Source organism: Protopterus annectens, chromosome 12.part0 (genome assembly GCF_019279795.1).
Source record: "Protopterus annectens isolate FY-2018-M chromosome 12.part0, PAN1.0, whole genome shotgun sequence".
NCBI lineage: Eukaryota > Metazoa > Chordata > Ceratodontiformes > Protopteridae > Protopterus > Protopterus annectens.
The window spans coordinates 1,257,644,326-1,257,669,624 of NC_056746.1; the positions used below are offsets into that span (position 1 = coordinate 1,257,644,326).

The 25,299-nt window shown below is 40.2% G+C and overlaps 1 protein-coding gene across 4 annotated transcripts in view; it reads left to right on the top strand.

Annotated features, from left to right (window-relative positions):
• The window catches only part of ITCH (itchy E3 ubiquitin protein ligase), a 2,580,358-nt gene that overhangs the window by 1,666,208 nt on the left and 888,851 nt on the right, over positions 1–25,299 (top strand). For all 4 annotated transcript variants that reach the window (XM_044090275.1, XM_044090277.1, XM_044090278.1 and 1 more), the window contains exon 18: positions 14,244–14,377. In XM_044090275.1, coding sequence (XP_043946210.1) covers positions 14,244–14,377 — 134 coding nt within the window. The remainder of the gene's footprint in view (positions 1–14,243; positions 14,378–25,299) is intronic.

Here is a 25,299-nt window from a genome sequence, read left to right on the forward strand (position 1 = left end):
TCCAGAGTGAAAAAGACTGGAAGACCTTGTCTGCTGTCGGAATCCGCTTCTGTAGTCCTCAAAGATCCTTTTCCAGGAATCCGAGAGAGCAAAAGATGATGTGGTTCCGGAAATCAGTTTTCCTGGGACTCTCAGGACAACTCGTCCCCTAGAGGCAGAGGGGGACATGACAGATGCCGTCCCAGAGGCAGAAGGTGTCTGAGGAACTTTGGGTCTAGAGAGCCCTTCTCGGACAGGCCCGCGCAGCAGCCCTGATGGGTTACCCGACTGTCCTACTCTGGAGGCAGTCGGGGGAAGATCATCTTTGCACCCAACAGCGTGGGAGTCAATAACTGCAGATCGTTGGGTGCTTCAAATAATATCCAGAGGTTACACCGTCCCATTTGTTGACCCTCCAATCCAACCAAAGCACCTCTCAGATGTCCCACCCACTCAAAGGGAGACAGCAACGCTAGGGGTTTCCAAGCTACTTCACAAACGAGCCATCGAACCGGTCCCCCCGATCAGTCCGGGTCAGGCATTTACTCCAGGTTTTTTTTAGTGCCAAAAAAGACGGGGGACCTCATTCCCATTTTGGACCTGTCGACCTTAAACCTGACTGTCGCCAAACAGGAATTCCGGATGGTCACCCTGCAGTCCATTCTACCTTATCTTCGTGAATGTGACTGGATGTGCTTGATAGACCTCCAGGGCGATTACTACCATATCAAGATTCACTGAAGCTCCAGGAGATTTCTTCGCTTCTGGCTGGGAGCCAGTCATTTCCAGTTCAGAGCCCTACCCTTCGGTCTCACCACAGCCCCCAGGGTGTTTACCAAGGTAACGGCAGTCATAGCGGCTCACCTGAGGCTTCAGGGGATTCAGGTATTCACTTACTTAGACAATTGGCTCCTTACTGCTTCCACCAAGTGTCTTCTTTGCCAGGCCAGAGACTCCTTCCTTCATCTTGCAGACCTGCTAGGGCTCACTATCAATGTTTCCAAGTCCCTCTTGGACCCAGTACAGATCTTGGACTTTATCGGGGCACGGCTGGACACCCTTCGACTGAAAGTCTTTCTAACTCCAGACAGGGTCCAGAGTCTACGGGCTCGTGTGTCAATTCATGGCCCCAGGTTACCGAAGGCAGGCGACGTTCCCAGAGCCCTGGGCTCTATGGCTGCAGCAATCTCTATCCTCCCATGTGCGCATCTTCACTAGGAAGATTTACCACAGTAAATGGAAATTATTTATTCTCTATATGGGCTTCTTGGAAAAACCTGAATCCTTTTACAGCCCCTGTCTCTGCAGTGTTGGATTTTTAGCCAACATTTTTCAGCAAGGGGCTAGCTCCTCCACGGAGAAAGTACAACTGGCAGCTATTTCAAATTTCCACGTTGGCAAAAATATGAATGCCCTAACCTCTTCTCAACTGTGTAAGGCTTTTCTTAAAGGTACCTTTCTTTTGCGTACTCCGATTAAGGGCTCTGTCCCTCCTTGGGACCTTACTTTTGTTCTCCAGGATTTAGTTGCTCCCCCGTTTGAACCTGCAGCATCAGTGGATTTGAAGTTCTTATCATGGAAGACCGCCTTCCAAATGACCATTATGTTGGCTAGAAGGGTTTCTGAGCTTCAGGCTTTGTCTGCCGTGTCCCCTTATTTGATCTTCCATAAGGACAGCGTTTCTCTCTGTACAAACCCTTCTTTCTTACCAAAAGTGGCTTCTGAATCGAGCATTAATCAAACAATTAACCTGCCTGTTTTCTTTCCAAATTTTCAGAACAAGGGTGAAGATAAACTGCATTTGCTAGATGTTCATAGACGACTCTGTTTTTATTTACACAGAACAAAGCCCTTCCGTAAGTCTGACCAGTTATTTGTGTCTTTTTTAAGCCCTTTTTAGGGAAAGCCGTCGCCAAGGTTTCCTTAGCTAGATAGATCACACTATGTATTTTGCAAATTTACAAAGATAAAGGTTTGTCCCCGCCTGGTCCTGTTAAAGCTCATTCTGCCAGATCTATGGCGACGACAGCTGCCTTTTGGACTAGGGTCTCATTGGACATTTGTGCCGGCAGCACCTTGGGCAAAGTCACATACCTTCATTTCTCATTATAAGTTGGATTTGATCACCAGAGGGGAGAGCATCCTTCAGCTCTGCGGTGCTCAGGAATATCCTTCCATGAGGGCCTCCCAGGAGTTTGAGTAGCTGGGGATTCTGTCCCACAGGTTACAGATAAAATGAAGTGAACTACTTCAGATAAAGAAGTTATGTACTCACCATAACGTTCCATCTGAGTAGTTACACTTCATTTTGCTGCAACCTTCCCACCCTCCTTCCCCGAACCTTCTCGTGAGTTTTTCATGTATGGTTTATGCTAAGTTGAGTTGCTGATTGGTTTGTGTTGCGGCAAACCCAATCAGAGGGAGATGGTGATGGGTTATGGGTAAGGGGGAGGGGCCTGGAGCTCGGAGCAGATGCTTGTAAAGTTGCCGGCTCTGATCCGATATGGATCCGAATACCCACAGGTTGCAGAAAAATGAAGTGCAACTACTGAGATGGAACGTTATGGTGAGTTCATAACTTCTTTTTATGCATCCTATTATAGTACAAATAACTATTGCTGTGTAATTCCTTTTTCAAAATTCTAACTTTTAGCCTGTTGGCAGATTTATAAACTTTTAAGTCCAGAAAGTTAATTTCATCTTGATTCACACTGTGCACAAATTTAATACTACTAGACACAGTATTTAAATAAATAAAAACTCATTCAAACTTTCCACAGTGCCTTTCCATAAAAAAATAGTAGTCAAAAGGTTAGAAATCAGACTTGTATAAACTTTCTCCCAACCTGTCATAAAAATGTTGGCATAGCTGGGTGACATTACAGAACCCATAGCTAAACCATTAGTCTGTTTATAAATTTTACCCCCAAAACAAAAAAATTATAACTCAGTATAACATCCGGTATTTCAAATAACAACCTTACTTCATCCTTAGAATAAAGGTTGGATTGGAGCAATTCTTTATTCAGTGTTTCCAAGCCCTCTGAATTTGGAATAGTTGTGTACAAGGACACATCTGCTGTCACCAGTAATGTGGAACTATCCACCTCCATTTCAGATATCAGATTTTTAAAATGGAAGAAATCCCTAATATAAGAATCACTGCGGGCACTAATTTCTGCAAAAATTTATCTGCAAAAATTGCCATAGATTCTGTCTTCCCGCCTTGACCGGCCAATATGGGCCGAAAACGAGGCATATTTAAATCCTTATGAACCTTGGAAAGGCCAAAACACCTTCCCAATTTGGGATTCCAAGTTATTCAGCTAAACTCACTGAAATAAGCCCTTCTAAAAACCGTTCCTTAATGCGGGCATCAGTGGCATTATATGACCTCACCACTTCTTCCCATGAAACCATTTTGTAGAATATTTTTGACATTTAACATTTTTTCAGTTGTACTATTTTTCAGCTGTAATAAAGCATTCCTGTTTTCTGCAGTTATAAATTTTTTTATGGACTTTTGACCCTAATAACTCTCTTACATCACTTTCACACACTAACAAAAAAGATTCCAATTCAGGTTTCAAGCAGGGATTATACAAACTAGGCTTTTTGAATTGCTCCATTCGCTACTCATCATTATTATTGAGTAAACATTTCAGGTTTAACTTTCTAACAAAATCTCTTCAACAATTAATGCTTTCTATAAGGTCTGCTCTTTTTGAAGGCATAAAAGTAAGACCTTTGCTCAGAACCTGAATATGTTCCTTATTAAGTTGAAAACTGGATAAATTAATAATTTTAGACAAATCAGAAAAACAATACCTTGTTTACAATGTCTGCTTATTTGCTTGGCATATAGTTCTTGCTGAAGTGACCACAATTTTGCCACTTCCCATTTTTTTTTTTTAATGGTAGCTTTCCCTTTGTACTGTTGCCCCTGTTTCCAAGGTGCTTGCACTGCTACTTGGGCCCAGGTTTTCTGTCCTGTATCTCTATGGTGGTAAATGGCTACAATTTGAAAAACCACTTGCTTCTTACCACCCTACATAGTTCTGCGACCCTGGCAGGAATGCTTTACTTCACGTTCAACATTTGGTTGCCTTATTTCTTCATTTCTGGCTTCTTGAAAGTTCCCAGACTCGGTCCTAAACCTCTGTGTTTTTAGGTCTTTCCTCTCCATTTTCCACTGCAGAATGCAAGGGTGGAGCTTCCTCATTCATTACTGTTCTGACATCACTTCCAGGAAACAAAACAGAGTTCAAGCCCATCTTACAATCATTTTTGTCCCTGCTAAATTTTCTGTTTTCTCTTTTTCAAAAGCTCATTTTGTTCATTAATTTTCTCTTCAATAACTTGCATTTTAGTGTCAAAGTTCATGTGGGATGTTGCATCTTTTAGACTGTTAAAAGAAGCTGTTACTACATTAGACAAATCAGTGAGCACTTTCTTATGCTCCTCTATTAGCAGCTTTATGTATTGAAAGCCTGTAGTTTATTTAGGGCTTGCCAAGCTTCCATAAAGCTACCTGAACATTTGTCTGTAGTGGGTGCTTTTAAAACCCTTATTCCCCTTGGAACTCTCTTGACATTTAAACAAGTCTCGAGGCATAAGACATCCCACTGCAGTCTCAACAGTTTGAACAAATCTTTCTCACATTAAGAGAACTCGCCTGTTAAATCTGGTTCCCTTACCTCATGCTGCTGGTTTTCTTCTATAAAGGGATTAACCTGGCCCTCTTAGAAAATAGTGAAGAAAGTTGTCAGAGCTTCCTAATGTAACTACTTCATTGCCAGTAGTTCTCCGTTTTGGAATAGCTCCCAGCACAAGTCCAGTAGTAAGTCATAGAAGGCACAACAGGCACAGCAGTGGCAGCTCCCACATCTGACATAGTACTTCTATTTGGTTGTGACAAAACTTTTTTGACACTTCCTTTTCCATTATCTAAAAACACTTCACCAGGGGTGTCATGAAGTGTTAAACCCAATGGAATAAGTAAAAAAAACTAGAGTTTGGTTGAGAATTGGCATTAGAATTCGAAAAGACCATATTAATAAAATTAAGTCAAAAACCTCACGAATAAAAACAGTGGCCGTATAAAAACAAAAATGACGCAATAACGAACCACGAAAGTATAAACTTTATTACATAAACCTGGTAAGTGCTTTCATTCCAAAAGGAACTTCTTCAGACCAAGTCAAAGACTTAAAAAGACTTTAAAAAATTGCATCAAAAACAGCTGACCAAAGTGAATCAATGAATTAACCCTTTCCTTTTTAAGACTACCTTGTAATTCTCCATTGCATTTAGTCCAGGGAAATTACATGCATTTAATCTTAATTTGTCATCCTCCGCATCAAACCTGCTAGCATAATTCGATACTTGATCGACCACAGAAAATTTAAAACCAACTTTTTCAACTTCTGAACTGTGTTTTATTAATAACATGCTTGGCTAGGCTGTTTATTTCTTTAATATCTACAGCCCTAAGATGTTCATATATTCTCTTAAATTCTATACTGGTTCTCCCTATATAAAAAGCTGAACACAGTCCACATAACAGTATATATACAACAAAATTTAGATTTGCAGTTGTATCCATGATTTAGCGTAATATAATTTCTAGAAACCACTTTCATTTCTTTACCTTCCAGAATAAATGGACAGAACCTACATCCCTCACATTTCTTCATACCTTTAACAGCTTCTGTTACTTTTACTTCAACATTTCTGTAAAAATATTTTTATATTTTTCCCCATTTAGTCACAAATACTGGTGTCTCCACAGTAATACGTAACTCATTAAAGTTTGAAAGAAACTTCCAGTTTTTCATAATAATTTGCCTTATATTATTAGCATCTGTGGAATTTTGTAAAACACAGGCTAACGTAAAATTTTTATCTGTTACATTTTTTTCTGCCCGTTCACTTGTAGATAGGTTACTTTCCCTTACCTTACCTGTCTGTTCTCTGACTTCTTTTATTAGACTTTCTGGATACCCTCTGTTTTCAAACTTTTCTTTCATGGCACAACTTTCTATCTCAAAGTAATTTTCATCTTCTGTTAAGTCACTTAATCTTTGAAATACTTTTACCTCTGGCATTTCTACTGGGTCTGGATAGAATAGGAGAGATCCTGTTAGCCCACATTAGAAGTGAGTATGTGTTTGTGTGTGTGTAGTCTAGGTGGAGTTGGTAATTTAGAAAGGGGTCAAACCAAATTCTTAAGTATTTGAAGTGACATTTTCAGTACTAGTGTTAACATGATCTGGGATTTTGATGCATGTAGATAGAAGTAATTTTTGTGCCAAAAAATAATTGTGTTAAAAGAGTTTAGTACTAATTGTTTATCAGTAACCCGTTAAATAAGGGCATGAAAATCAGCCTGAAGTTTGAGTTCAAGAGAAGATGCAGAATAGTTAGAGCAGAATGGGAGAATGTTTGGAGCAGAATATAAAGTATGAGAGGAAGACAGGCCAAGTCCAAAGGAAGTTTGTTAATGTAGATAGAGAACAGGAGAGGTGCTAGAATAGATCAGTGAGGGATACCTTTCTGTAGTTTGGTAAATTGAAATTAACTTAAAAGTGGCTGTTAGAGAGGTCATTTTTGAAGCAGGGCAGTGTGTCATTATTAATGTCTATTCCGTTGAGAGTGGTCAAGGAGAGCTGAGTGATAGACAAGAGCATAGTCTCTGGTGAGGGCAAAACAATTGCTCCCATAATTAGGTCTTTGTCCATTCCAAGAAAAATGTTGTTTTCCATGTCCAGTTGATGTATTGAGTGAGTTGCAAATAAAGTAATTCTTTAAGAATCTATCTTAGGGAAAAATTAGGATTGACTGTAGAACAATTTTAGAAGCAGGTACTTGGCCTCCGTGCATACTTCCACCAAGCATTACAGAGTGGATGCCATTTTTGAAATCCTGAGTCACCTTCACTAGGTCAGTCCTCTCTGGATAACTAGACAGTTCTCCTATCTCTCTCCCATCCACTCATCTTGCCTCTTAAACTTTGAGAATCACTGTTTGTATGGAATACTCCAACAATGATCTAAGGAAGGACATAGTACAGTTGTATATGAATTTACCATAGCATTAAATGTCCCACTGATCACTGCAGTATTCCTTCCCTCCCTGTCTTCCTCCTTTTCTGGTTCCTCTTCCTTTTTCCTCATGGACTGAGGGGGTATCACTGTCTTTCTGCTTCTCCCCTCTTAGCTGACCAGATGTTCATCGAGTTACACTGCTGCAGTCATTACACTTGGGTTATCCTGCTTTCAGGCGGTTCCCCAGTCGGCCTGAGTTCCAAAGTCTTGGTCCGACGTCGGTTGCTGTCGCCTCCTCCCTGACGTCAGTGCGACAGGCGTATATAAGTTGCAGCAGACGCCATTTTCTTCAGTCTTTTTTGCCGCGCTGTGCCCGAAGCGGAAGCAGTTCGCAAGTGCCGGTCGGCCGACTCCTGAGATTTTCATTCCGAATCCAGAACCAAAGTCTTCTACAAAGCTAAGTACCCTGTTGGGGCAACTTTTTCTTGCCTCAGACCGATGTCAGTAAAAGTTAATAACTGTATTTCAAGGGGGAGGCAAATACATCATAAGGATTTCCACTCCTATTGTATTCCATGCCTAGGCCCAGACCACGACGTCACTGGTTGTCGGTTTTGTGCTAGGTTTAACAAGCGCACTATTAAACGTCGGTTTGATTTTGCCCGACATTATTTTGGCAGAAAATTCAATTAAACCATGCCATCGGAACTCCCGATGACAGGATTACATAAAAAGCGCAAAGACAAGGACAGGCAACCGAGGCCCAAAACTAACGAGGCCTCCTCTAGGCCGGTCGCCGGTTCTCTGATTTTCAGCGAGGCGCCTACGCAGCCCCTGACTACCACTTCCACAGAACCACAGACCGCATCCGACTCCCACGTGGAGCTGGCTGGGACTTCGGACGCTACATGTTTTCAGCCTACCGAAACTAACCCATCTGAGGGAAACGAAATAGCTGAGCAATCCACAGCCTCAAAGGGTGTCTTCAGACCAGTTAACCATTAAACCCTCTACTAAGTCTAAGGCCCCCTTAAAAACAAAGAAACAGATACAGCATTCTCCAGGACAGGCTTCCATGCCTAAGAAACAAATGCTCAAAATGGCCGAAGACCTAATCACCCTGATAAGGGGGTCCCATCCCCCTCCTGATAAAAGGCCCAGACAGGATGCAGACTATGAATCTTCCGACCAGGTGTCCATTTCTTCAAATTCAGCCTCAGACCTAGGATATTCCTTACCCCCTTATGAGGATTCTGATGCTGAGGAATCAGTTCCATCAGCCTCTCCGCCTGAGGACTACTCCTTTGGGGAGACCTTACATACCATGAGGGAGCATTTCCATTGGGAAGGCCAGGATTACTCAGAATCCAAGAAAAGGCTCAGAGACTTCCTTTTATTGCCTCAACACAGACCCCTTGCTATTCCGCCAGTATTAGATATTGTGGATGATGTCTACACTGAATCCAGCTTAAACCCTGACTCCTTATCTCCAGCCCCTGTTAAACCCGATAGATATTACAGAGTCCCTGACTCTCACAAATTTCTGTATAAAAGCCCTGTTGCTGACCCTGAAACTATTTCTCAAGGACCCAAAGGGATTAAGGCCTCATCAGCAAAAAAAACAGTTCCCTCTGACAGAGATTCCAGAGCATTAGACAGATGGGGAAAGAAAGTATATACGTCTGCAACCTTAGCAATGAGAGCCTTAAATTGCCAGTTTCACATGCTAAAATATCAGCAATTTTTGATGTCTCAGTTAAAACAAAAAATGCTTCCAGATTCAGATCCTCCTAATTTTAAAGAAATGCAAGATTTATTGCATGCAGCTGAACAAGTGGGAAAACATACTTTGCAATGTGGTTTTGATTCTTTAGAGGCCTCCTGTAGAGCAGCAGTTACAGGCTATGTCATTAGAAGACATGCTTGGTTAAAAGAATATACGTTACCAGATCATGTTAAAGCAAAATTATTGGATGCACCTTTACAGCAGGATGTGTTGTTTGGAGTCAAAGCAGAAGAGGTATTAAAGAAAATGGAGAATAAGGCAAAATCTATGCAAACAGTAAAGGATTTCTTAAAGGTTCAGCCACCAAGATTTAGCAGAAATTGGCCAAAAAAGAATTGGTCCTTATCGGCTACAGACAGACCTCAGAGGCATATACAGACGTCCGAGAGGTAGAGGTCAACCACAAGGTCCTTACAGGCCTCGACAATGGGGTGCACCAGGCCAGAAAGAAGGGGAAGACGGGCCCCAACCATATAAAAAGCAGCCTCAATGACTTCCCATTACAGCTGCCAAACAACTCTCTTGGCAGCCCCTTTGGGAGGAAAACTAGCACTTTTCTATCACAATTGGCACTGGATCACCAAAGACAAATGGGTTCTCAACATTGTATCTCAAGGTTACAGGTTCCACTTTCACACACTGCCAAGGTTAAAAGGAATGCCAAATCTGCCACCAAATCAATGGGCAGAGGCTCAAAAACAAATTACAGCACTCATGGAAATGACAGCTATTCAACAGGTACCACCACAAGAGCAAGGACAAGGATTTTATTCAAGACTCTTTCTGGTTCCCAGAAAGGACAAAGCCTGGAGGCCCATTCTGGATCTTTCTTCTCTAAACACTTACCTGGATGTTCCGAAATTCAAAATGTTAACACTACAGCAGCTTCTTCCCATGCTGGGCAAGAAAGCTTGGCTCGTAACTTTGGACCTCAATGAGGCATACCTGCATGTCCCTATCAGACAAAACTGCAGAAGATACCTCAGATTCATAGCAGGTTCAATGCACTATCAATTCTCTGCACTGCCCTTTGGCTTATCTACTGCGACCAGGGTCTATACAAAGTGCCTGGCACCAGTAATTGCATTTTTCAGACAGAAAGGATTTCAAATTTATCCGTACCTGGACTGCCTGGGTCAAGCAGAGAGCAAGGACAATCTTCTAGAGCGTCTGGCGTTTGTAAAACAGTTAAGTTGCCTGGGGTACACAGTAAACGAAAAGAAATCAAAACTAGTGCCCTCGAAAGAGATAATATTCCTTGATATATATATTATATAGTTTGAACACAATGGCCCAGTTGGCTTATCTCACGCCAGATAAGCAAGGACAACTGACTTAATACTTTCAATTGATGGCAACAAAAACCCAACTCCCTGCAAGAAAAATTCTGCAGGCCTTGGGTTACATGGCATCTTGCATACTACTAATTCCATATGCCAGACTGCATATGAGGAAACTGCAATGGTATCTAAAGAGTGTATGGTCTCAACACTGTCAAAGTTTAGAAACAGTTATACCACTAATTCCTTGCCTTCAACAGGAGTTTCGATGGTGGGCTCAAGCTTGTCACCTCAACAAGGGACAGCCTTTTACTCAACCCACAGCCAGGCAAACACCAACAACAGATGCATCGGGTTACGCCTGGGGAGCACACATGGCAGGAAAATGTATTCAGGGCAAGTGGCCCGCAGAACAAAGGCATCTTCACATCAATCAAAAAGAGATGCTAGCTGTACAGAATGCCATTATAGCTTTCAAGGACATGCTGCATCCAGGACAACTATTACTAAAAACAGACAACACCACAGTTATGTGGTACATAAGCAAGGGGGCACTCACTCTTACCTCCTCTGCAGACAAGCCATGATCTTGTGGAACACAGCTCTAAACTATCAAGTTCATCTTTAAGCACAATTCCTGCCAGGAGAGAAAAACACACTGGCAGATGACTTAAGCAGAAACATGGATCCCCATGAATGGGAATTGAATCCACAAATATTCAGAATAACACAAAAATGGTGGAGCCCGGACATAGATCTGTTTGCATCCCCAATGAACTACCAGCTACAGAAATTCTGCACAAGGAGTTACCATCCACAAACATGGACAGTGGATGCCCTCTCATTCAGCTGGAAAAACCTACAAGTATACGCTTTCCCTCCACTACCTCTCCTTCCAAAGGTTCTCATAAAAGACAGGCAAGAAGAGCCAAAGATGATCCTGATTGCTCCAGACTGGCTACGCCAGCACTGGTACCCAATCTTAAGGAATTTAGCACAAGAACCACCCTGGATATTGCTTCAAATCCCACATCTGCTGACTCAGCACAACAATCAGATATTTCACAGTCAGCTAAAGACCTTAAACCTAGTTGCATGGAAAATTCCCTAGTCAAGCAAACAATGCCTTTCTCCAAAGCTGTTATGGATGTCATTCTGGAGGCCAGAAGGCCTAGTATCAGGAAAGTCTGTTCGGATAAATGGAAGAGATTCTGTGCCTGGAACCAGGCTCACAGCCTTGACCCTCTTGTCCCAAACATCCCTCAGATTCTACAATATGTAATTGAGATGCTGGACAAAGGTCTCTCTTTTTCATCCATCAAGATCCACGCCTCTGCCATCTCTGCTTATTACAACACGGATCCTCCAATTTTCTCTAATCCATTGCTAAAACAGTTCCTCAGTGGAGCTAAAAACATAAGACCGCCCTGTATTGCACCTACTCCAACTTAGGACCTCAACTTTGTTTTGGAAAAATTAACTTTACCTCCCTTTGAGCCAGCTAACACAGCAGAATTAAAATATATTTCTTGGAAGACTGCTCTGCTCCTGGCAATAACATCAGCTCGAAGAGTTTCAGAATTACAGGCACTAATGGCAGGGGAACCTTTCCTCATTTTCCACCAGGACAGGGAGTCTTTAAGAACTAACCCTATGTTTATGCCAAAGGTGGTTTCAAGTGTGGCTCTAAACCAAACTATTCACTTGCCAACTTGTTATCCAAAACCACAGAATAAAGGGGAGAGACTACTGCATTCTTTGGGCATTCACAGGCAGTTACGCTTCTACTTGGACAAAACCAAAGCTTTCAGAAAATCTGAGCAATTACTGGTAGCATATGCTGCAGGAGCACAGGGAAAAGCCATTTCAAAACAGACTATTGCAAAATGGATAGGACATTGCATACGTTTCTGCTACACACACCATGGGAAACCTATACCTAGCAGTATTAGATCTCACTCCACCAGGGCAACAGCCACTTCAACTGCCTACCTCAGAGGAGTGCCTACCAAGGACATTTTGGAAGCAGCAACATGGAGTTCTGTGCATACCTTCACCAAGCATTACCATCTGCCTTTATACTCTAAATCCAGAGCCGGCTTCGCCACTGCTGTGCTGCAGGGCCTTATAGCCACACCTAATGCATTATAGAACCAGCCACCCTACCTCAGCTTTGGTATTCTACCCAAGTGTAATGACTGCAGCAGTGTATCACGATGAACATAGTACAGTTTTGTACCTACCGTAAATGTAGATGTTCGAGTGTATACACTGCTGCAGTCCAGGCTACCCTCCCTCCTTCCCCTCTTACTGGCTGGTACGTACCTATGTCTTCTACCCTTTACTACCTATGGGGAGTATTTGCTGGTAACTGAAAGATGTTTGCTTTTCTTATGTATGTTTCATTAGCAATTTGAATTGCCTACCTTTTGGGGGCACCTGACATCTGGGGCAAGAAAAACTGAAGAAAATGGCGTCTGCTGCATCTTGTATACCCCTGTCGCACTGACGCCAGGGAGGAGACGACAGCAACCGACGCCTGATCAAGACTTTGGAACTCAGGCCGACTGGGGAACCGCCTGACGGCAGGATAACCCAAGTGTGATGACTGCAGCAGTGTATACACTCGAACATCTACATTTATGGTAGGTACAAAACTGTACTTTTTTTATGATTCAGGCCTCTTCAGGCTTACTGGGTTGTAGATAGTCTGAAGATTTACACTCTTACGTCTGTTTATGTATCCTTATGCCCACAGACTTGGGTCATACAGCAAATGTATGGCTCTGTGGAACGTTTTGGCACCTTTCTGGATGTCTAGGTTATTTAACGAGATAACCCCCAACTGTTTAGAATATTGCAACAGTGATCTAAAGAAGAATATGTATGCTTCTTGTGGATTGGGGAAAGGAGGAACTGAGAAGACCGGTGCCTGCTGAAAATAATGCATTCATAGTTTTTCCATAAATGCTACAGTATGTTATAATGTACACAAACTCAATTATATTTTTTGCTACGCTTTTACAAATTGTCTTATCTTGGAAACTGCAACCCTTAGACATGTATTAAAACATTTTTGTTAACCAGACATAATCTTTCACTTGCATGCTGATTGAGATATTTACAGAAGTCTGAAAAGATGTGCATAATTCTGTAATTAGCAGTTAAATTAATTCTGTAATTAGCAATTTAAGTAACACTGAATATCTCTGTGCAACTTGAAATGGAGTTATCAAAGCTAGTTTTCTTCAACAACAAAGATTTCACCTGATGTTATGCAAGAGTTTACAAGTTACTTGCTTTTTGAAGTGCGAAGTACATATGGAAATATTGCTTATTTTTATAGTTATTAACAAACAACTAACAAGTATATCTGGTGTAGTGTGATATAAATGGACAATGAAGTTTCCTGTCTGTTACCATGGCATGTCATACCATGTCTCTCAGTAACATGCAGAGCTGACCATTATGAAAATATGGGCATAAATATGAAAATGTGAATAAGTCACAGCTTCTCTACTGCAGGACATCCTAGGCTAACAAACGTTTTGTAATTTTATTAGTAACTTCTTGCCCTTCTAATAATATACGTAGCAAGTCACCAAGTTAAATAAGCCAGACCCAAAAAGGGTCAGGACAACATAAGGAGCTATGAGTGTGAAGTGGAAATGTATATAAAGGTGCTATAGACTTGAATGAGATGTCAGAGTTCTAGACCGTTGCTGTCCACCTTGTTAGCACACAGGAATTTGATACGTTATTAACTTAATGCTGGCAAGTAAGAATGAGTTAATGCTATAAAAAAATTGATGCAGATAGTTGTTACATTTAACATAATTTCACAGATGATAAAACAAGTGTCAGGCGTAAGTCAGAGTATTTAATTTCTTTCTATGTTGTAGTGTTAGAGTTTGATTTAAGGGAAGATAAAAACAGTTTGTATTGAGTAACAGTGATAAAGGGTGGAGGTGTCCTTTTTAAAAACTGTGGTAGTGGGCAAGGCAGCTTACTGACCTTTAGAGCAGGTCAACTGTGATGGATTTAACAATAATACATTATGGGAAAGAGGCAGAAGAAATATAATCTTCATGTTTGATTGTCTTTAAATGGGTCTTCTGTTTTTCTTACATGTTTATTTGCTTTCTGTTTTAGGCATTATTTCATGGAAAGTTCATTGATACTGGTTTCTCTCTGCCATTCTATAAAAGGATTCTAAATAAGCAAGTTGGATTAAAGGACTTGGAATCCATTGATCCAGAATTTTATAATTCTCTCATATGGATAAAGTAAGTAAATTGTCTGGATGAAGTAAAAAAAAAAATGCTTAGTTTGTCAGTGTCTTTATTTATTTATTTTTTTTCTAAGTACAGACAAGTGCATCAACTGTTGGTGCATGCATAATTACTTCAATAAATGTGCGGTGTGTTTAGTGGATTAATCATCAGAATTCATAGTGCCTTAGAAGTTTCAGTTCATCTACAAGCTTTGAACTCAAAACTGGAAAGGCTTTGCTTTACGTTGCTGCTCCTTAAAAGACTGATTTTGTGTGTATGGAAGGATGAGGACTTTTGCAGCTGTAAACAAAGATACTACTTGTCTGGCCAGATTTTGAAGCACGGAGGTGCCTTTCTGCAAGATACAAGATGCTTGTTTTGCCATTTTGCTGCTGTATTCAGTTCCTATTACCTTTTCTTCAGAGTCTTTCTTCCCTTGACTGTGGTTTGGTCACTTTTGTGTAAGAATTCCCAGAAGAATATCTAGAAATGTAAGTATTTACAAGGTATGAAAGTCTGATTTCCCATTTAAGGCATTTTATAATTGTGCTTGTGGAAAGCAGAGTTCCCCTAAATACGTACTGTTTTCTGTATTACTTCCATATGGTACTTATGATGAAGCTTTTAAGAAGAGAAGAAGCAGTAAAGGAATTTCTATGGAATTTAATAAACTAACAAAGAAAAAAAGTCCTGTAGTCAAAGCCAGGGGAGGTTTTAAAAAAAATGTGTCTTCTATAGTCTCAGTATAGTGAGATGAAGATTGGTTGGCAGACCAGGAATGTAATACTGCTGTGGAGATGGAGTGGAAGGGGGACTTCTAGCAGTTAGCAAGTTTGCTAGTACATAGGAAGTGTGCACCCAGCACTGCACATTGGTTTTAGGGAGCCCATCGTGAGCAACCTAAGCAGTCAGAGGTTATACAGGAAAAGAGGGAAGCCATGTTTTTTGCTAACATGTCCAGGTTTTGGTGTTCAGTGTTTGTGATTTAACCAAGTGCTGCGTGTATGGTCTCTTTGTCCACTGAGACATGGGGAACAAAAGCACATGAAGCATCAAGCAGGACAAAGCAGTATGACCATGTTGGGTTGTCTAAAGCCAACTATCAACAAATGTGCACCGTGTCATAATGGAGGGGAAGGGAGGCCATTGCTAAAATGGACACAGTCAGGCCTGCAGTGATCTGATAGGAGCATTTCCTTGCTGGGTGATCCACTCCAGTTGAGACAGTGTGTGGAAAATCTTTTCAGGTGCCTTTCACCAGAGTTTATCTGGAGTGTGTGGACATGGAGGCTAGTAATAGGAATGACTTTGGCAGTGCAGTATGTTTGTATCTTAGTCATTCCAGCATGGAGGCAATCACAAGGGGAAGGTAGTAAGAAGGAAACCAGCCAAGGCCCATGCCACTGTCTAGAGCATGTGGTTAGTGCAGGGAGGGAGCTGATACTAAACTCAAACTGCAGACTGAACCATAGCAACCGAAAGGTACAGTGCTTCCCATGGAAGGTGGTACTTTTAGGAAAGAGGTAGATTGCTGTAGTTGCCCATAACTACCACTAATGGATGCTACCAGTCTGCTTCTGGGTGATGAGCTGAGGGATGGTAAGTCATTAAGGAGGAATTGAGGCAGGCTCAATTCTTGGGCTGTGCTTTACAGGACTTGCAGGAAGTAGCCAAGTGTGGTTCCTTGTTACTCAAGGGTGGGGGGCAGTTCATATGCTGGGGCAAATTATTTAGGGAATGCCCAAAAGAAACAAATAAAACACTGAACGACTGCAAGCTGCTGGAAGTACTAAACACAGGAACCGGTAATAGCGTAAAAAAGAAATTTAATTTCCGCTTTCGTCACAACTTCATCAGAAAACACAGAATGCTTGAAACTGAATCAGTATAAATAGCCAAGTCATAGTACCTAAAGGTCTGCGCTTCTTTAAATGTCCTAATGGCATTAATATAGGACATCCTATGTTTGATACTCTAATTACTTTTTTTAATGAAGCTGGACTCAAGTTCTTACAATTATTAATAGATAACAATGTGGAAAAGATGTCTTTAATATTGAATGACATTAAAGACCTAGAGTCCGACCTCAAGGAACGTTTAACAAGTGAAGATTTGAATATTTTATATTCTTTTTTCACCAAAGAGTTGTCTGAACATACTAAAACGGTTACCAACAGGAAGCAGTCAAAAATGGAAAGAGACATTGTTTCCTATCGTAATAGAACAGCATACGCTCATTATGCCCCCTAATCCACGAAACCGGGAATTTAACCAACAAGGACATTTTTCTAACAGACGTAATTATGCAGAAGTAGCAACGGGTAATTTAACTCACAATTTTAGTGGTCCTTTTAAAACTACTACCACTATTAGTGAATCTAGTAAAGATTCTAATAGGTACAATATTGAATTTCCTAAGTTGGTTCCTGCTACTCCGTCTGTTATGGACATTTTGCAAGACAAGATTGTAGATAAGCAGACTGTCAATGATGAAACTACGACATTGAGACCAGACAACGTTAAAGACTGTGCTACTACAAGTAGAATTAACAGAACAAAAGTTTTATCTGATCATCTTGAACTTTGTTCTAGTAATAAAAGTAACAATAATAACCACAAAAAAGGTTATTTTACTGACAATGTAAAAAGTACGATTCTTACTAGAAGTCGTACTTTTTTGGGCTCGAATTCGTCGGGGGACGAAGCTTAAGTTTTAACACGGACAGTTTTGGCATAATTAATCTATCTAAGCATGTATTTAATGAGTTTGAATTAACAGTTTTAAGTTATGGTTTTAACTTTATTCCGAACAAAAGAGACGATTATAGTAAAACAATCATTGATTTAAAAAAATACACCAGGAAACTTAATCTTTCATTTTTGTTGCACAACATTCCCGAAGTTAATAACAGCATTAGTAAACCTTCCAGTTATGCCCCAAACCTTCATCATACTATCAAGACCTTTGAAGACTTATGTATTAAAGACATAGACAATATGTTCAAATTTAATAATAATTTTTGTGATAATTTATCGAAACAAGAGAGGAGGGCTTTAGGTAATTTAAGAGCTTTAAATGAGAAATACAGGTTTATGAAAAGCGATAAGGGCTCCAATATGGTCATAATGGAGCAGGAACAATATAATTCTAGTATGTTAAATATGCTTAACAACTTTAATGAATATGAATGTATTCCTTTGTTTAAAATTTTAAAAAGTTTTAGAACAGTACATTCATATCTATATGATGCTTTGATGTCCAGTGAAATCGATTTTTCTTTATACAATTTCTGTACAGTGGACAAACCTAAGATAGGAGTTATATTCGGAGTTCCCAAAACTCATAAAGATCTACTTAATCCACCATTACGTCCCATTGTATCCTCTCCACATTCTGTTACAGAAGGTATTTCCTAATCATTGATGCTATGTTAGGGCCTTTGATTAATAATAATGAGTCATACATTAAGGATTCATGGCACTTTTTGGATAGAATGAGAATTTTTTCAAACAGCATCCAGTTTGATGCAACTAAACATGTTATGTTTACGTTGGATGTTATTTCGCTGTATTCCTGTATACCCCATGATGAAGGGGTGGAAGCCGTTCGGAGTTATTTAGTTAAGAAGAACATATTTAATAATTCTGTTATTTCTGTTATATGCAGATTTTTGGATATTATTTTAGAGAATAATTTTTTTATGTTCGAAAATACCTATTATAAACAGAAGTGTGGTGTAGCAATGGGGTCTCCAGCGGCTCCGGCTTTTGCAAACTTGGTAATGGCCTGGTGGGAGTTGGAATTTCTTAGTGTTAAAAAATGAATTTAATATTCTTTTCTTTGGTAGATTTATAGATGATTTGATTTTCATTATTGAAGGCAATATAGACACTATTAATTTTTTTATTAACAAAGTAAATTCTTTCTCTAGTTACATCAAATTCACATTAGGGGACACTGGATTGGCTGTTAATTTTCTAGACACACATATATGGTGGGATTCAGAAGAAAAATCTTTTCACAGTAAAATTCATAGGAAACAGACCTTCACCAACGGTTAATTTACATTATAACAGTGGACATCCCACATACATGAAGAAAAATATTCCTAGAGGGCAATTCATTCGAGCCTGTAGGATGACAACCAAGGATGAGATGTTAATTTCTGAATTTCACTTTATAGTTTTTTTATTTTTACAAAGGGGGGGTATGATCAGTTATTTTTATTCAATATAGGGGAAGAAATATATCCTAAACGGTCAATTCGTTTTCCTGCCATATTACATGACCAACAGGGCATTTATAATAATAACAATCTTCATAACAGTCATAATGACGTTGTTTGCTCCTTTGATATAAGTAGTGATAGTTGTTATATTAAAAATATCATTCAGAACAATTGGAAAGTTATACAAGGTAATCGAGACATTTTGCGTATAGTAGGTACTGATCCAAGTTTTGTTTTTCGTAAATCAAATACTCTTAAAAACATTTTAGAACACAATAACAAGAATCATTCCACACACTTCATTAACAAAAAAGGGATGTTTCGATGTCAGCATTGTCAAGTTTGTAGGTACATTTCTGAGGGCCCCTATATTAATATCATTAGTTCAGATAGGGTCTTAGAAGTTAGCGATTACATTGATTGTAACACCAATGGAGTGGTTTATGTCAGTTTGTGTTCCTCATGCCCCGCTTTTTATGTGGGGATGACTACGAGATCTTTAGCCACTCGGATTAAGGAACATCTATATGCTATTAAGGTAAAAGATCTCAACAATGCGTTATATAAACATTCCATTTCATGTATTAATTACAATAAATTTTTATTTTCAGTTTTGGAAAAATGTAAATCAGATGGAAGGGCTGGGGGTTTTAAGAATTATATTGAACAACGGGAATGTTTATGGCAGATTAAATTAAAATCTGATGTTTTACCAGGCTTGAACGAAAGTATCAATTTAAAGTGTTTTTTAAAATATCGTAAGTTGAATATAAATAAAAATATTGATATAGATTTAAAGGCATGTTTTAATGTATAAATTTTTATTAGTATTACATCTATTTGTACATGTAATTAATTAATTGTTTCCTTATTGACTTGGCTATTTATACTGATTCAGTTTCAAGCATTCTGTGTTTTCTGATGAAGTTGTGACGAAAGCGGAAATTAAATTTCTTTTTTACGCTATTACCGGTTCCTGTGTTTAGTACTTCCAGCAGCTTGCAGTCGTTCAGTGTTTTATTTATTTAGGGAATGGTTCCCTAAAGGAGGGCTACAGGGCAAAGCTATGCAGCAGTTGGCAGCACCGTTGGCCATCTCTGGCTGTAATCCAGAGCATTTCTTTTGCAGGTCATATGGGCATGAAGCATGCTAAAGGCTTCTTATGCAGAATTGTTATTGGCAAGGGGTTGCAAAGGATATAATTGGAATGTTCAATATTTCGATTATTGTTGCTCTCTTGTTTTCCTAAAAAGAAAAACAACTTTTTTTTTGCTACAGTTTATACCCTGTACAGACTACTACGGTGCTCAGGTTTTGGTTTAAAAATTTTGTTTTACTTTTAAACTGTAGCAAACTGGTTACAGTTGATACAGATAATTTAGACCACACACACACACACACACACACACACACACACACACACACACACACACACACACACACAGAGTGCTACAGTGCTCTGGTTTTCCTAAAACAAAACAAGTCTTACTTTTTTTTTTTTTTTTAACTGTAGCAAACTGCTTGCTACAGTTTAGACCAAACATGGAGAGCTGCAGCTCTGATTTTGGCTACAAATAGAATACTGGCTTTTAAAAGACTGTGTACATTAAAAAATACATTAAAATATAATTGGGATTGGTCGATCACTGCCGCCCCTCCCAGCACTTTTCACATGGGGTTGTTGTCCCCTTCACCCTGGCCTAGCTGCACTACTGTTGACAGTAGTATTATCTTTGTGGACTTTTTCAACTGTCAAGAGTAGTTGTCAGCTGTTCAGAATCCTCTACTTGGTGTGGATTTTCAAATCAACTGACAAAAATCTCATAGCTGATTGTATTTCAAGGATGTCTGCTAGCTGAGAAGAGCTTTTCCTCCGGGTAAAGTGGAGTTGTTTCAAAAGTTCTTCCTGAAATTTTCCAATCAAAGCTAGGTGTCTGCAAGGGAATTTCTTAGAGTTTTGGGTTACATGCTTTCAATGATTCTCATGCTTTCCATCCAGACTCCACATGAGAAAAATCCAATAGTAGCTCAGGTCGGTCTGGACTTACCATCTTCACCTTCTATATTTTTAGATCCCTGTTCAGGGATTTGTAAAAAGGAAGATTTTTTTGGTAGGTAGACCTTATCTCTTGCAGTCCAAAAGCTGTCTGATTACTGGAGCAGGACCCAAAATAGGTTAGTTTATTACAACAGTTCTCTAGTGGACCATCTACTGTTTGTGCAAATCCTGTGAACAATGTTTAAAGGTTTGGCAAGCCTGGAAACAAAGCCATTGCTGCTTTGATGCCTTTATTTGTTTATTATATAGGACCATTTCAGAGGGTAGCTATGGATGTTGAGAGACCTCTGAGTAATCAAAGTTCTAGTGGTAAGAAACATCATGATAGTGGTGGATTATGCCAGTAGGTACCCAGAAATAGTGGCCCTGACTCCCATTGAAATGAAGGTGGCAAATGGTTTGCTACATATTTTCAGCAGGGTAGGTCTTCCTAGGGGAAATGCTGACTGATAGAGGTGTCTTATCTTCTGGCATATTTGACTGTGTTGAGGTAGTGCATCTAAAGGCCACCCCCTACCATTCACCAGCACATGCTGTTGTGAGAATAAACTACATTGAACACCATTTTTAACATAATTTGCAAACCATTTATTTTTACTTTTAGTCTTACTAGCCTAGTAGCCTGTTTTCAAGGAAGACCCAATGTGGAAATTCTACTACGGTTAATTTGGTCAGGGCATCTGGGAACTTCCCCTACCCTTTTTGTTATGCAGGGTACCATTTTGCTTCTGCACTTCCTGCTTCTGTTACTGGCATGGAGGCAGCTAGGAGAAGCTCTGCAGTGATGGATGGAGTACGCAGTTCCGTTGGTGATAGCTGTGTAGTTCTGTCACTCAGACAGAAAACTGTTGGTGAGTGGATTGTACAAATAGCATATAGCTGACTTTAAATCTTCAGTTTTTTGAAAAAAAAATGTAATTGAAACTGCTTCAAGAGATTTGCTTGATGAAAATCTGATTAGACATATGTCGGTGGTGATAGAGGAATAATTAAGTAAATGGGACAGCTGAAAACTTTTTTTTTTTTGTGAGGATTTCCCTCATCAAATAAACAAGTATACAAAAGTAAGATGTAATTAGTATGCGGGAAAAGGTTATATGAGGGCATTTTTGGTTTGGTTATAAAAAGAATAAGCAGTATGGTGTTGAGCAGGATGGTAGAGTATTGTAATGTCTGAAAGAAATGAACAAGTAGGGGAAAGGAAATAAAGGTGAGGAGGTAGTTACAAAAGGTGACCTGCCTAAAAATGTTATATTTCAGGAAGATGAAGGTAACTACTGAGGGTGTTTAAAGTGGAGACATTGAAAGTAGTAGGTCAGACATTATGAAGGGAGTGTAAAGTGTGTTGGGAAAAGAAATTCGATATGTTAGGGTAAGGGTAGTGAAAAGATTAAAAAGAAAGGTAAAGAATAGTTTAGATGGTTTCACTTAAGAAAATAGTCTAAAAATCTGATTCTGAAGATCAAGGAAAAGTTTTACATACGCTCAGAAAAATATTTAATTGGGTAAAGAATAAAAAATAATAAAGTTTAAAATACTTTCCTTTACACTTAAAAAGGAAAAGTAATAATTTTAGAGTGCTTTCTGTAAATATAAATAATAACGTAAGAAGGATAAGGTTACTGGAATGGTGTGCTAAATTTATTTTTTATTTTTATTTATTTTACATTTGTTGACCGGGCTAGTCCAACTGGATATATGTCCATTTTCAGCAGAGGCCCGGGAAGAAAAGCTCCACATGCAAGCATTTGTAATAACAGATAAAACATTAAGCATGGTTATAATATATATGTCGAAAATCATTAGATATTAAGTAAAAAGTAGAAGTTGAGAAATAGAGAGTGTATTTTAAGAATTTCTTAAAGCTTAAATGTGATGTAGATGTTCTGAGTTGTAAGATGCCAGACAACTGAAGAAAGATTGCAAACTGAAAAAAATGGTGAGTAGGAAAGATATGGCATTTAGGAAGTGAATGTTCTGGAGTGACTGGATTGTGTAAAAAAAAAAAAATAAATAAAATAAAAATATTAGATGCAGCGTTGGTAAGGATGGGAAGGTTAACTTTTGTGAACGTGAAGTGGAGAGAGAACATGTTTCTAGAATTATAGCATTATATGCATATTCAGATGACAAAGATCCGTTTCATCAAATATTAGATTATGTGGTGGTTAACATGAAAAATATTATTGCAGGGAACTTTATGATTTAAAGGGAAAATGTAGAGAGAAAGGGAAAGATTTTAAATACAAGTGATAAAATGGGATACGTTAGCTTTGTGAAATAAAAAGTCAATGGACTTGTAGCAGAAGACAGTTGGATCAGACATTGGTTATTCTGTACTGCCAGAAGGATTGGATGTAGCAGATGGTGATACAGTAGACAGTTTTTTTGGCTCATTTAGCAATATGGAGGGAGATGATAGAAGAAAGGGAGTATATTAAAATAAAAAAGGGAATAAAAAGAATAAATAAGAAATTGTGGGAGGAATTTGGAGAGTGGGAAAGCATTGCAGTTATGGCGGGATCATATAACCATGAAGGACTTTATAAAAATTGGTCTGAATGTTGGATTGCATTAAAAAAGAAGTGTAAAATGTTATCCATGTCATTATTCGTCACCGCAGGGTCTTTGATCCGAGCTGACGACATTCACCCAGACAGATCCGAGGCTCGAGATCCTCCTTTTCCCATAATGCCCTGCTGCCCTCTAACCCCAAATCTTGTTTGCCACTATTCAGTTTGGGTGCGATCCTGGCTCGCAGCCCTAGATAAGTACGTTTGCAAATATTTTTGCTGTTAACTTAGCCAGTTTAGTGGGGTGTTCTTGTTTTAGTTATTAGTCAGTTTATAGTGTGGTAGTTACCTCCCCTCCCTTAGTTTTAGGTACTTATATAATTAGACTTTGCTTGTGGTGTTTTGGCACCTTTTTTGGCTGTTTAGCCGTTAGAACTTGTTCTTGTTTTTTGTAATGGTAGTGCATTATTGTCCCCCCCCCCCCCCATGTCTGATAAGCCCTCTGGTTTTTAAAAAGTGCTCCTTTTGCATTCGGAAGATGCCCAATTCCAACTTACACAGGGAAGTGCGTGTATTGTTTGGATGCTCTGCACCTGGATGCTGAATGTGCAGCAGTAAGCTCCTCTTAAAAGACTTAGTACAGGGGAGACCTTTTGTTTCCCCACCAAAGGCATCCTCTATCGTAAGAGGAAGACCCCTTCTTTGCTGTCTGTTCTTTCCAGGAAACCTCAGCTGTTGGATCCTAGGTCCCTTTATCTGACTCCAGCCCAGACCATCTTGGATCCAAGGTCTTCAGATCCGAGAGCTGCAAAGTCCTCTTCCTGATCCAGAGCTTCTTTGGATCAGATACCCTCTAATCCGGCCAGGGTCAGGCCAGCCTCAGATCCGACCAGCTCATCAGATCCAATTGCTGCTTCCGCTCGGCCACTAGATCAGACTGGCTTGTCAGATCTAATAATAGTTCTAGAAGGAGGTAGCGTCTCCTTCTACCTCCAGACAGGTGGTCCAGTCTGTTCTGAGGCCTCAGAGCTGAACTTCGGAACACCGCCACAAATCCTTAGGTTCTCTGGCCAAGTCCGCTCACTCCTCCTCTTCCTGCAAGTCATCCAGGAGTCTGTTCCCTCCGACAAGGATAGTATGATGAGCTTCCTCAAAGTCCAAATATAGTTGGGGTTCCTGGCTTCCCCAGTCCATCGCCCTCTCTAGTTAGTCGTTCTCCTCTTCCCAACCCCAGGGACCTTGGAATCTTAGGACCCAGACTCCAGTGGCCAGATACTTGTGAGGCCAAGTGTTCCCCTTTTCTTAACCCCATCAGAGTCCCTGGCCTGCTCTGTTCCTCCACCCTCAGACCAGAGTGAGCCCCGTACCGGAGTGGTAGGTGCTGGCTCTGTTGAGGCAGAATCTGGTCCTGTTTTTTCAGACCGGTCTCTGCCTTCAATAGCTCCAGGCAAGTGTCATCCAGGGGTCATGGTGCTGTTTTAGGGCTCATTCCTGCTCTCTGGGGACTTCTCCCTCTGAGACTGGGGATGGAACCGCTTTAGCCCCTTGGCGTTCCAGGTGGTAGAGAAGGACCTTCTCAAGGACAGGAGTTTTATCTACCACCACTCCGGGTCCATCCTTGCCTCTGTCTTCTTTGGCTGATGAGGACTCTCATCCTGTCCAGGGTCAGCCCTACCATTTGAGCCTTCAAGGCGTTTCCTCCCCTCTAGATGTTCCCGCTTCTGAGTCCTCCCCAGAGCCCCCCATGGAGGAGGTACACCATAAAATAAAGTGCAAGAGGAGGAAATTGGACTCCCCTTTAGCATCCCTCTCTGAGGACACTGACTTTGATGAGGGAGACTGGACCCCAGATCTCTGCCCAAGGATGTCTCCTTTGGGGACATCGTAGAAATCTTGAAACTGAAGGGCGAATGGTCTCCCTAACCACCGTCTTCTGAGGAGTCCGTATTTCTGAAGGCTTTTGGGATGGGCCTGTCTGCTTTCTGAGTGTCCCCCCTCCCCTGCTAACGAGTTAGTAGAACTGATTGCCAGCAGGGCGTGGAAAGAGCCAGGCACTGTGGAGACCGTACTCTCTGGAAAAAGGAGTTTTGGTTGATGCCATTGTGGTTGCCGCTGCCACTAAGAAGGAGCTGG